The sequence below is a fragment of the Muscardinus avellanarius genome (assembly GCF_963383645.1).
Source record: "Muscardinus avellanarius genome assembly, chromosome: 5".
NCBI classification, from domain to species: Eukaryota; Metazoa; Chordata; class Mammalia; order Rodentia; family Gliridae; genus Muscardinus; species Muscardinus avellanarius.
The window spans coordinates 138645849-138658272 of NC_137790.1; the positions used below are offsets into that span (position 1 = coordinate 138645849).

Genomic DNA, 12424 nt, shown 5'->3' on the forward strand with positions numbered 1-12424 from the left:
GCCAGACCTCCCTATGCGCCTGGCGCAGATACTAAGAACGAGGCAGGAATACAATACAGGTTCCCAGGAAGCCCGTGACTTGCACACAGGGCCAGAGAGCCCAGCATACGCTGACAAGAACACAAAGAGAAGAACAATCTAGAAAGAAGCCATTTTGTCTTATAGGTAAGAACTCTATAATTTTAAGAAAACAACTACTTAGTTTACACTTTAGTATTGTTTGAGTTATAAGTTGGGGAGCCTGTGTATAATAATACCTTCAGGGTTTAATGACACTAAACCCATGGTTCTCTGAGGGAGGTCTGGATCTGGAGGATCTGCCCCAGGTGGGAAACTGTTAGAAACACAAATTCTTGACTGTGCACCAGGCCTACATTGAAAGCATCTCGGTGGCTCTGAGCACTGTTCAAGTGTGGGGCTCACTTATGGAACCTGACCTTGGTGCTCTCAAGGAGACCAACACAGCGCACTGGGAAGGCAAAGGGCTCCTTCTAATTCAGCACCCACTGAAGCGGACACAGGTACTGGAGCTCACTCCTCCAGGCCGCTCACATCACGGTCCCTGTTAGAGTCAAATGGAAGTAAATCACAGATCTGGACTAGGGTCAGACCACTGCACTCGACACTGCCAGGCTGCTAAGTTAAAACTTGCTCCATGCAGCCGGGCGCGGTGGCCACGCTTAGAATCCCCGCTCTTGGGAGGCAGAGACAGGAGGATCGCACAGGTTTGAAGCCAGCCATGCGCGCTGGCTTAGGAGACCCTGTTTCCAAATAAAAATGTAAAAATAGGTCTGGGAGTGTAGCCCGGAGGTAGAAGGGCTTCCAGGAACCCCAGTACCACCAAAAAAAAAAAAAAAACCAAAAAAAAAAAAAAACTTGCTCCATGCAAATCACAAGAAGGGATCGCTCTACTGTTCTTTCTTTTTTGTAGAGGGTTAGGAGAAGTTCCTGGAGAGCTTGTGGAAGATACTGAGCATCCTAACATGCTCAATGGGCAGCTGGATATTTCTTTTTTCTTTCTTTCTTTCTTTTTTTTTTTTTTTTTAGACAGGCAGACTGCCACGTGCAGCGCCTCATTTGGCTGTGTCTGGAGTCTTGGGAGCTTGACTACCCTACGCTCTCCTACAAATGGCCCTCGAGAGCTTGTCTGGAGGTTCTAGCAGGGGAGCACAGCTACTCGTATACCCTTGACCGAAGACCAGTCCTGGTCCTCCTCTATTCGGGGAAGGTCGTCCTCTTCGACCGAGCGCGCAGCTTCGGGAGGGACGCACATGGAGGGTGAGGGGGGACGGGGACACCGCCTTGCCAGCCAGACCAGCCGAATCCACCCTGGCGACCAATGGGGTGACAGATGTCGCAGCCAGATCGCCCTCACATCCTGGATACTTCTGACACGTGTAGTCTGATGGTGAGTAACAGTTGAGCCAGCTCAGCTCACAGAGGCTTCATATTGAAGCAACAAGGCTTATCGTCTGACATATTCCAGTTTAAATTGTCCGCTGGATCCTATTAACGTCCTGACACATATTAATGACTACAATAATTAATAAGCTCTATTATCATAGCTGATGAGCTCCCAACATTGTAGTTAGAGCGGAGCAGATACAAACTACCTGAGCCATCTCTGTCTCTCATCCCCTGTAGGACTGCAACAGGCTGTCTATGTGGTTTCTGTAAGTGCTTGGCATCCTGAAAGTAATGGTTCTCATCAGGAACAAGGGGCATCCTGTGAATTCCCTCCCCAGACAGGGTTTACAAAGGCACGCACTTCTGCCATGGCAATGCCTGTAGCCACAATCAAAGGATCCCTTCAATGTGAAGGCGGCGTTAGTAAGAGTCCACTGTCATGGTGGCTTGAGATGTCACCAACATGGGTCCTAAGGAGTGGAGGGGCTAAGGGGCTTCCTGCTGGCACAGTTTTAGACAGCACTGCAGCCGTTCACGTGGGACCAACACTAAAATGTCCTATATATTGTCTCAGCAGATGCTGGGATACAGGAAATGAAGAGACACCCCATCTGCAAACACATCCACCTTTGATGGTCTTACTCAGACTCTTGTAATCAGACAATCTGGAAAGAAGCTATTGGAGCTTGATGTACTTTTTGTCTTACAACTTAGCTTCGTTTGTATGTGTATGGTGCTAGGGACTGAACACAGGGACGCTCTACCACCAAGCCACACCCCAGCCCTTTCAATTTTTTATCTTGAGTCCTAGCGTTCAGATTTGTTTTCTAAATCAGTTACCACTCATCCATCTGCTCCCTATCTTCTCAGATTCACCCACCACTTTCTTCCATTGCCTCTTTTCCTATAGGTTTATATCAGCTTCATTTTTTCCTGTCACTTTAGTGGGACTCCAGACAGAGATAAATGTTTTTTATTCCATATGTCTAGCGCTCTTTCTATAAAACCATACAGTGTAGGTATTGCCTACCCAATCCAGTGTTATTTAATATTTTTATAGTGGAATATATATTTTTCAATACAAATTTTTATGTTTAAATCCAATTTAAAAAACAAGATTGAAGCTATTTTTATTGTAAAGAAACAGGATGTGCATCTAATTGCTCTGAGGAATATTTATTAAGGGTCTTTTCTGCACCAGGCACAATGTTAGATTCTAGAAAAACAGACCATCAGTAAAGGCACAGCTTCCAGCCCAGGGCTGCTCAGCAAACTCCCCCTCATTCAATCCTGGAGTCCTCAAGGAGTCTACTTTAAAAATTACTGGCCTAAACCGGGCATGGTGGCGCACGCTTGTCATCCCCGCACTTGGGAGGTGGAGACAGGAGGATCGCGCAGGTTCGAAGCCAGCCTCGCTGGCTTAAGAGACCCTGTTTCCAAATAAAAATATAAGAACAGGTCTGGGAGTGTAGCCCGGAGGTAGAAGGGCTTCCAGGAACCCCAGTACCACCAAAAAAAAAAAAAAAAAATTACTGACCTAATCCGATTTAGAGAGGGAACACGACTTGTTTAAAGGAAAGCCACTCTAGTCTCCAGACCATCCTTAGGAACTAAATGTACTTAATAAACGCTACTGATACACAGTTAAGCAGGTCACAGGGTGATGGTCAGGAGAGAGAAGTCAAAGAGGTCTGTTATGATGGTAGCTTTCCACATGGAGATGTGGAATAAGCCAGGAAAAGGCTACAATTGTACATAAGCCCCCTAGTAAAATAGCAGTATCTTCTCACGTAAAACTTCATTGTTCATCTTTAATCCCATCTTTCCTTTTGAAGAGATTGCTTCTTGTTATATAATTAAAATTCCTCACATAAAAAAATCCCAATCAAATTGAAAAGAAAAAAACCACAGCACTTTTTGTCTAGAACCTTTAAGAATACTCTGTGTGAAAATTCATTGTCTAGAGTAAAAAGTTATCACAGGAGATTAAAAAGAGAGAGAAAGAGAGAGAAGAAACCAAGAAATAGGATTTTATCCTTGAAGCACAGCAATCCCATTTATTGAGACTGGCAATGCAAAAGAAATTTCAGCTTTGTGTTTTCAGACGAAATCTCTTCAATAACTGACTGACCTTCAGCGTGATCGTCCTTTCAGCTTGACTGAATGCAATCTGCTTCTACAGGGGGAGTTAGGTAGGAGAATCCTCTTCCAAGGACTGCAAATTTATTATTACACATCGCCAGACCCCCGATGGACCACAAAGAACCACCAAATTTTAATTATTCTATCCTTAGAGACTAGAGTCATTTATAGTAATACTAATAGACAGTTCTTCCTTGAATTCCCTGCCTCTAAAAACAGACATTTAACATCTATTGGCCTCAGTTTCCTTGTCTGTAAAACGAGGAGGCTGGGCAAAATATCTCTAAGGCCCTTTTCTAACTTTCTATGCCTTTGGTATTCTAATAGAATAAACAAGCAACAGTATAGTGTAGAATGTAAAGAAGCTTACCTTGGGAAGTGTAGGCCAGGACGCTTTCCAAACACCTGACCAATGCTTCAATATCACTGTCCTGTCAACACAAGAGCGAGATTTACAGTCTCTGGATGGTGAGGATATTTAATGACATAGAGACGTGTTCTTGCTATACTTAGGCAAAAACAAAACCTAAAGTTCTGATTGCGAATTACACACAATGGCCGCCTGTTTTCTTTTGCAGTCTGGGAACTGAACCCATGGTTACCTGCATGTCCACATCTCTGTTCCTCTCAGTCCTAGACCACTTGTTCTGCCTCTCTGATGGAAAGAACATACATGAAAACTGTCAACGGTGTTTTGATCAAAAGTTGACAGGAGTAATCTGTATTTTTTCTTTTGTGTGCCATCGTTCCCCACTTTCTTATAGTAAATGAATATTATTTTTAATGTGGAAAATAGTAAATGTTATTCAATTAAAAGTTTTCATCAAACTGGGCGTGGTGGCGCACACTTGTCATCCCAGCATTTTGGAGGCTGAGACAGGAGGATTCAGGTTCAGGGACAGCCCCAGCTACTTAGTGAGGCCCTTTGCAACATAGTGAGACACTGTTTCAAAATAAAGAATAAAAAATAGGGCTGGGGGTGTAGCTCAGAGGTAGAATGCCTCTGGGTTCCATCCCCAGTACCTCAAAAAAAAAAAAAAAGGTTTCATCATTCAATCAATAATATACTCCGTACATCAAGAATCAAGTGATTTTTTTTTTTCCTGAGGAGTATCCCTGCTACTTCATCTGAGGAAATTTATGGCCTTCAAGAAGCCATAAATCTAAGAATTAAATTAAATTCCCCATTTACCTTAACCCTCAGTAACACTCAAACATACCCATGAGGGTTGGGGGACCATCAGAACTGTATTTGATGACAAATACTGCCTTTGATGCAAAATAAATATCTCTCTTCCACCCAGCAGGCTGGAAATAATCCAAAATAGCCTCCTAATGACCTGGGGAAATGGAACCTCTTAATTATTATTATCAATTTTGTGGTTTCTGCTGAGGGAAGTCAATCACTTACGGATCACCTGGTCCATTTCAAATCAATACCATGATTCATATTGCATCAATTGTCCGTGGGTATTAGAAAAATTTTACTAGTATAATAGACTATTCTAAAAGGTTACATAAATGTGTTAGGTTTCATTTTATGATGTCTATTGGGGTTGGGGCAGATAATGTTTATGCCTGTGGTAAAATGCAGCATATTGCATGCTCAGAATGTATAGAAACAGCAATTATAAGAAAGTCATGGAGACTAAACCACAAAATAAAGACATTTGACGCCCAGCCCAGGCATAGGAAAGTAGGCTCCAGACACAGAAACACAGGAAGGCAAAACAGACATGTTCCTTCCTCTGTATCCTTGTGTTCTCTAAACTTACAGAACCAGAGAGAAACCAGCAGAGAGGTTCCCTTGGCCAGAGGAAGGTGACATCTGCCTATGCAGGTGAGGACATCACCACGAAGTCCACTTCCGTGCCTGGCTTCTCCGCTGTATGGGCTGGCCTCGGTCACTGGCTTGACTTCCCAAGACTTAGTTTTTGCATCTGTGCAAACTAGGACTTGTCTTAGTCCATCTGATCTGCTGTAACAAAACACCATAGGCTGGCTAGCTTATAAACAACAGGAATTTATGTGTCAAACTTCTGGAGGTCGGGAGGTTTAAGACCAAGGCACCAGCAGACTTGGTGGCCGGTAAGGACTCATTTCCTGACTCATAGATGACATTTTCTGTTGTATTATCTCATGGTGGAAAAGAGCTTCTCTCAAGCCTATTTAATAAGAGCAATAATCCATTCACAAGGGTGCTGACCTACCTCTCAAAACGCTCCACCTCCTAAAACCATCACATTAATGATTGCATTGCACTGCATCAGCTTGAAGCAGACACACACACAAGCCCATCCCAGGGGTTGAGCCCAATGCTAAGGACCCTTCCAGCTTTAATCCCTGTTCTCCTGCCCAAAATGCTATGATGTGTAGTGAGGTGGTGCAGTGTTTACAGATGTGGCCATCGCCACCCCCGACCAAGTGGCAGAGTCTCTTCCCCCGCCCCCTGAATCTGAACTGAATCTGCTTTGCCCCCTAGGATGCTGCAGATGCTGAGTAACTTCTAACTAGGCCTAGAGATGCCATCCAGCATCAATTCTCACTCTTTTGGAAGCCAAGAGCCATGTAAAGAGCACCAGACTGTCCTCTTGGAGAGCTCGCAAGGTGAGAGGGTTGGCATATAAGAATTACTTGGGGGAGAACAGAGGCCCTTCGCCCACAGCTGGCAAGCGCTACAAGACTCACGAGGCCATCCCAGACCCCCAAGTTCCCAAATGAAAGAAACCAGAGAAATTACTTTAAACAAGATCAGAACTGTCCAGTGAGCCCAAGGGGCCCACAGAATCATGGGAAGCAATGAGTCACTGCCGTAATCCACCATGTTTCAGGATGCTTTTTGTACAGAGCAAAAGATAGATCTGAGATACTGAAAAAATTGAGGTTACTGGCCAAGTATTTTCTATTTTTATGTCTCTGGAACAGAGCACAGCCCCTGGCACATGAGAAATGCCAAATGCACATCTGTCACATCCTTCTGGCTTCTGTGATTTGCAAGGAAGGGAAAGAGAAGAGAGCGGTGAATCCTGGGGCAGCGGCACCTCCAGTTGGACAGCAGGGCTCCCCACTCAGCGCACGCCGGCACTGGGAAAGTGGACGGAAACGCACACTACCACTTAATGTTGTGGTCTCAGTCACGCCAGTTATTCTATTTAAAGTTGGGTGTTCGTAATTGTAAAGCGAATAAAATCATGGCCTCTATCTCATGCAGAGATACAAGAGGGACTTCAAATAAAGGGGAGAAACCCCAGTGGAGCTGGAGGAGGTGTGGGGAGGGAGACTTAGTGAAAGAAACACTTCAGATGATGTTATGTGCCGATATGAAATTATCAATGCCAACCTCAATGGCATGTATGCAGAAGGGGAAGGAGTGGGCTGAGGTCCGGGGCAAGCTCACCAGGTGCTGTGTGCAGGCCTGTTCTTATCACCCTGAATTTCATTATGATGTATGACTCCAATATGTCAATAACAGTATATTAAAAATAAAAAAGAATAAAATCCTTTCATACCGTGTATGGCTCATTGGAAATACCCAGTGAATGAAAAGGGAGCGTTGGGTAGGATGGGAGAAGGACTAAGACATAGAACTATTTTTAATTTGGTACTGGGGATTTCTACCTCTGACCTACAACCAGCCCTTTTTGTTTTTATTTTTGAAACAGGGTCTCACTGAGTTGCTAAGAGCCTTCTTGCTGAATTGTTGCGGCCGACCTTGAACCTGCAATCCTCCTGTCTCAGTCTCCTAAGTTCTGAGATTACAAACGTACACCACCATGTCCAACTATGCAGAATAGTAAAGTTTCCCGATCACTGTGCCTGCCACAGAACACGGAGACTGACAATAAGCGCTCGAGTTGAATCAATGCAACACAAATAGCAAGATCCAGGGCAGGGCTGCAGGGAGCCCCTGGACCACCAGGACACAACATTTATACCTTCCTAACAAAGGTCAGGACACACTGCAGAGGGCCCTGGGAGGGCCAGAAGAATTCTAACCCTACTGAATAAACGAAGGACTGATTGAACGAATCAATGAGTACTGACTTTCATTAAGGTCCCAATGTGTGTCACTCTTGTTTCAACTTACATGTAGTAATTCATTTAAACTCTACAACGTGGTAGAATCTCTCTCCTTAACAATTGAGAAAATCGAGCCAAGAACAGGTTTCATAATGTCAAGGTCACACACCTAAGTAAGAAGGGAGCCAGGCAGTGGGTCTGTCCTCAGAGCCAGAACTCTTCTTGGCTTCCACATTACACGCACACATACATAAGAGGCGGTGATTCTAACCCAGGAAGCTCGCCCTGCCGTTGGGGGGCCAGGGTGTAAACTCATGAGAGCGAGCTGAGAAGTCCTCCCTGGTGAGAAACACAAGACATCATGCAGCCTGGAGAGGAGGTGCGGGTGAGGAGGGCCTGGGTGGACAGGGTCCGGTTCCAACCCCAGGTTCTAAAGAGTGGCTTAAGAACATTGGTTCTCTGGCTAAACACGGCCCTGGCAGGAAGCACTGAACTTTTCTGATGGAGTGAACAGACCCGGTCACGGACACGCGGGCACGTCAGACCTCGCTAGCTTCCTTTCCTGACCCTGTGTACTATGGGTCCAGACATCATGGGCAGACACTGAGCTGAATCTCTATTCCCAAGAAGGGACACATCATTTTCTTTCTCTCAGCTGCTAATAGGGGCATGAAAACCAAAACTTCCAACTGTACCTAGTTAAGGCTTTTTGAAATTCTGAAACAACTTCAGATTTGTAGGAAAGTTGTGAACACGGTATGGAAATTCCCATACACCCTTCACCCTGGTGTCGATAAATATTTTACTATGTTTACTTCATTATTCTCCCATCTGTTTGCATACAGCAGGTTTCTTGACCTCAGCACTACTGACATTTGGGACCAGATCATTCTCATGCATTATAGACTGTTTACATTAGAAGGTGTCTACCAGCACCGTGGCCTCAAACTATATGCCAGTAGCACTTTCCGTCACAGCTCGCCCAACCCTAGTTATAAAAGCCAAAAATGTCAAGAGAGACACCCAACCTCAAACAGGGGGCTGTGGGGTACAAAGTATCACTGACTGAGAGCCATCCATCTGTCTGTCTATCTGTCTGTCTATTTGTCCATCCATCCATCTATTCATCTATCCATCCATTCATCCATCTATTTGTATCTTGATGTACATGTTTTGTTGACCAGTCAAATCTGAAACAATTTGAAGACCAGTATAAATTATATGATTGGAGAATAAAATAAGATCCCAACTGCACTATTTAGTATTTAAATGAAACTTTCTCTATTGTGAAAGAGAGGCAATTCCTAACAAAGGTCAGAGCTTTACATTAAATAAAAATTAGGGAAATGAAACCAACTCGTTGAGGAATGTGTTTTAGCAATCATCATTTATCTGAGCGTAAGTGACCCCAACGGACCTTCGGTGTCCCTCGGCTTCTCGCTTCGATGGAGGTGAAAGGCGCGCCCTTCTCTCTCCTGATGCTCTGTCCCACCGTGCACCTCGGGAGAGCTTCAGCCACAGAAAACATTATCATGAACTTGTGGCTGGTGCAAGATGGGATTTTGCTATTGATTGGAACTTCTGCCTTTCCTCATTGCTTCATAAGTTAAGTCAAACTGTCCTGGAGCTAAGCAGCTTGAAAGAGTAACTGTGCCCAGACAGATTCCAAGTTAAAGTGCCACCAGCCTTCTGTCATCTCTGCCAAGTGCCAGGAAGCCAAAGGAAAGTGGCTTAGAGGGATCAGGGATATTTGTAAAATTGAATTCTGAAAAATTCTCAGATTAAAATTCCTATTATTAGGCCAGGCGTGGTGGCGCACGCTTGAATTCCCCGCACTTGGGAGGCAGAGACAGGAGGATCGCACAGGTTTGAAACCAGCCACGTGTGCTGGCTTAGGAGACCCTGTTTCCAAATAAAAAAGTATAAAAAAATAGGTCTGGGAGTGTAGCCCGGAGGTAGAAGGGCTTCCAGGAACCCCAGTACCACCAAAAAAAAAAAAAAAAAAAAACCTATTAACTCATTTTTTGCATGTGGTATTGAGGATTGAACCCAGGGGGCTTCTACCACTGAGCTGCACCCCCAGCTCTTTGTAATTTTGAAACTGGGTCTAATTCACTGTGTACTCTACTTGAACCTGTGATCCTCCTGTACAGGGATTACAAGATTCCAGACATGTGTCTGCCATGCCCTATTCGTTTTCAAGCTAAATGGTATAGAAAATCATCAAAGAAAATAAATATCACCCCAAATCTCACTACTATTAACACACATTCTGTATAGACCTATCCTTTAGATATTTGATATTTTATATGTGTATATATATGTGCATGTATTTTATATATGCTGTATGTATACCTTTTAGATGCTTGAGATATACTATATACACATCCATAAAACACACATACACATACATTTTGTTTGGTCTTTTATCCTATATTACCAAAAATTCTTCAGAAACATAATTTTGATACCTGGACAGTATTGCTAAACTATGTCAGTTAATTTTATCCGTGCCACTATCACTGGGCATCTAAGTTGCTTCCATTTCACTGTGTTATAAATAATATTATAATGACTATTTTTATAAATCTATACTTCATTATTATTTTTATGTCTTTAGTTAACCTCTGGGTCAGTGAGTATGGACAGTTAGAAGCCCTCCTCTTCCTCTGCTCTCACCTCTTCTCCACACTCCCACCCCACCCCTTGTAGTGTATTTTCTCCAGAATGAGCTGCAGTGCCTTCAGCTTACAGTGCCCATCCTCTTCTCTACTAAAATCCACGTTCTCTAGAGAAAAGATATGATAGACCCATGACAGCCCAGATGAATGATGAGGATCATGCATTAGATCAAGAGATCTGTGTTTCATGGGGGTATAACTTCCTACCAGGGGAATTCACTTCTAAGGGCAAAACTTTAGGATGCCAAAGGAAGAAGTCAGATGGGGTCTTCACAGGTCTGTAAACAATCACACTAGAGTCAGGAGTGTAGGTGTACACCGGCAACCCCAGTTACTCAGGAGGCTGAGGCAAGAGGATCATAAGCTTGAGAACATCTTGGGCAGCTTGCTGAGACCATGTCAAAGAAGAAGGAGGAGGGGGAAGGAAAAGGAGAAGAAGTAGTTGTGTTTGTCTGGGGAGGGGGGTGTAGAGCAAGTGTTGTCTAGCATGTGTGAGGCCCTGGACTCAATATCTGGCATAGGAAAAAAATATCACACTGCACAGATCTTCATTTAGTTTCCAGGCAGTTTTTTTTCTTAACTAGATAATTTGGATTAGCTTAGAAAGATTTGACTCACAGGAAAAAAGTGTGTCACTTCATTGAGTTTTATTCCATTCAGAAAATACTGATTAAATACCAGTCATGTACCAAGTGTGTACAGAGATGGTGCACTAAGATGCAGTCCTTGACGACCATTTTGAGAAAGATGATCATTTCTTATCTATGGGAGGGGAAAGCACAGGAATAGAGCCTGGGGTGGATGATATGGGTACATATAAAATATCCCCCAAGAACCTCGACTGTTAGGCTTTGCAGCCTGGTTCAGGGGGCATGGCTAGAGGAGGTGGGTCGCTGCAGGCATGGCCATGGAACTCTATCTCTCCCTAGCTCTGCTCTCTCCCTCCCTCCCTCCCTCCCTCTTCCTTTGCTTTCAGGTCACCATGAGGAGAGAGGTGATTTTCCTCCTCCCCCATGCCCTCAAGTCCTGCTACTAAGCAGGAGATCGGACATCATAACCAAGTCAGTTTAATTCCAGTGACACAAGCATGGTTCCATTAACACAAATAAATGCAATTCATCACATAAATAGAATTAAGGACAAGAATCACATAATCATTTCAATAGAAACAGAAAAGGGTTCCAACAAAACCCATCACAAAGGTATATATGCAAACCCAAGGCTGATATCATATGGAATGTGGATAGACTGAAAGCGCATCCTCTAAAATGAAGAAAGGGTGCTGACTTTCACTACTTCTGGTTTTTTGTTTGTTTGTTTGTTTTTGCAATACCAGGGATGGAACCCAGGGATACTGTACCTCCGAGCTACACCCCCAGCTCTAGTTTTTAGTCCTTTTATTTTTGAAACAGGATCTCACTGAGTTGCAAAGGGCCTCGCCAAGTAGCTGAGGCTGTCTGCAAACCACCATCTTCCGCTCACTGCCTCCCAAATGCTGGGATTACAAGTATGTGCCACCACACCCACACCCAAAACCACTTCTAATCAATAAGTATAGTTAGAGTTCTTGAAATTTTTACCAGAGTAATTAGGCAAGCAAGAAAATGAAAGGGATACAAATAAGAAAGAAATCAAATTATCACATATGATATGATTCTAAACTTAGAGGATCCTAAAGATTCCACCAGAAGACTTCTAGAGCTGATAAACACATTCAGCAAAGTAGCAGTATTCAACACCAACATGCAAAAATCAATAGATTTTTTATATATCAATAACAAATTATCTGAAAAAGAAACCAGGAAAGCAATTCTACTCACAATAAGTTCAAAGTAAAACAAAATACCTAGGGATAAATCTTAACAAAGGATGCGAAAGGTATCTGCAATAAAAATTATAAAACACAGAAAAGAACTAAAAAACACTAGAAAATGAAAGGTCTCCCATGTTCATGGATAAGCAGAATTAATATTGTTGAAACAGCCATATTACCATAAGCAATGTACAAATTCAGTGCAATCCCCATCAGAATACCAATGACATTCTTCACAGAATTAGAAAAAAAAAATCCAGAATAGATAAAGCAATTCTTAGCAAAAAGAGCAATACAATATTTGGTTTCAAATTATGCTACAGAACTATAGTAACAACAACAACATGATTCTGCATAAGAA

At 43.2% G+C, this 12424-nt stretch overlaps 1 protein-coding gene across 1 annotated transcript in view; it reads right to left on the reverse strand.

The window, feature by feature from the left end:
• Positions 1-12424, reverse strand: part of NEK11 (NIMA related kinase 11) — a gene marked incomplete at both ends in the record, with an annotated part of 215264 nt that overhangs the window by 65940 nt on the left and 136900 nt on the right. The window contains one exon of the mRNA XM_080696621.1: positions 3920-3980. Within this exon, the coding sequence (XP_080552747.1) occupies positions 3920-3980 (61 nt within the window). The remainder of the gene's footprint in view (positions 1-3919; positions 3981-12424) is intronic.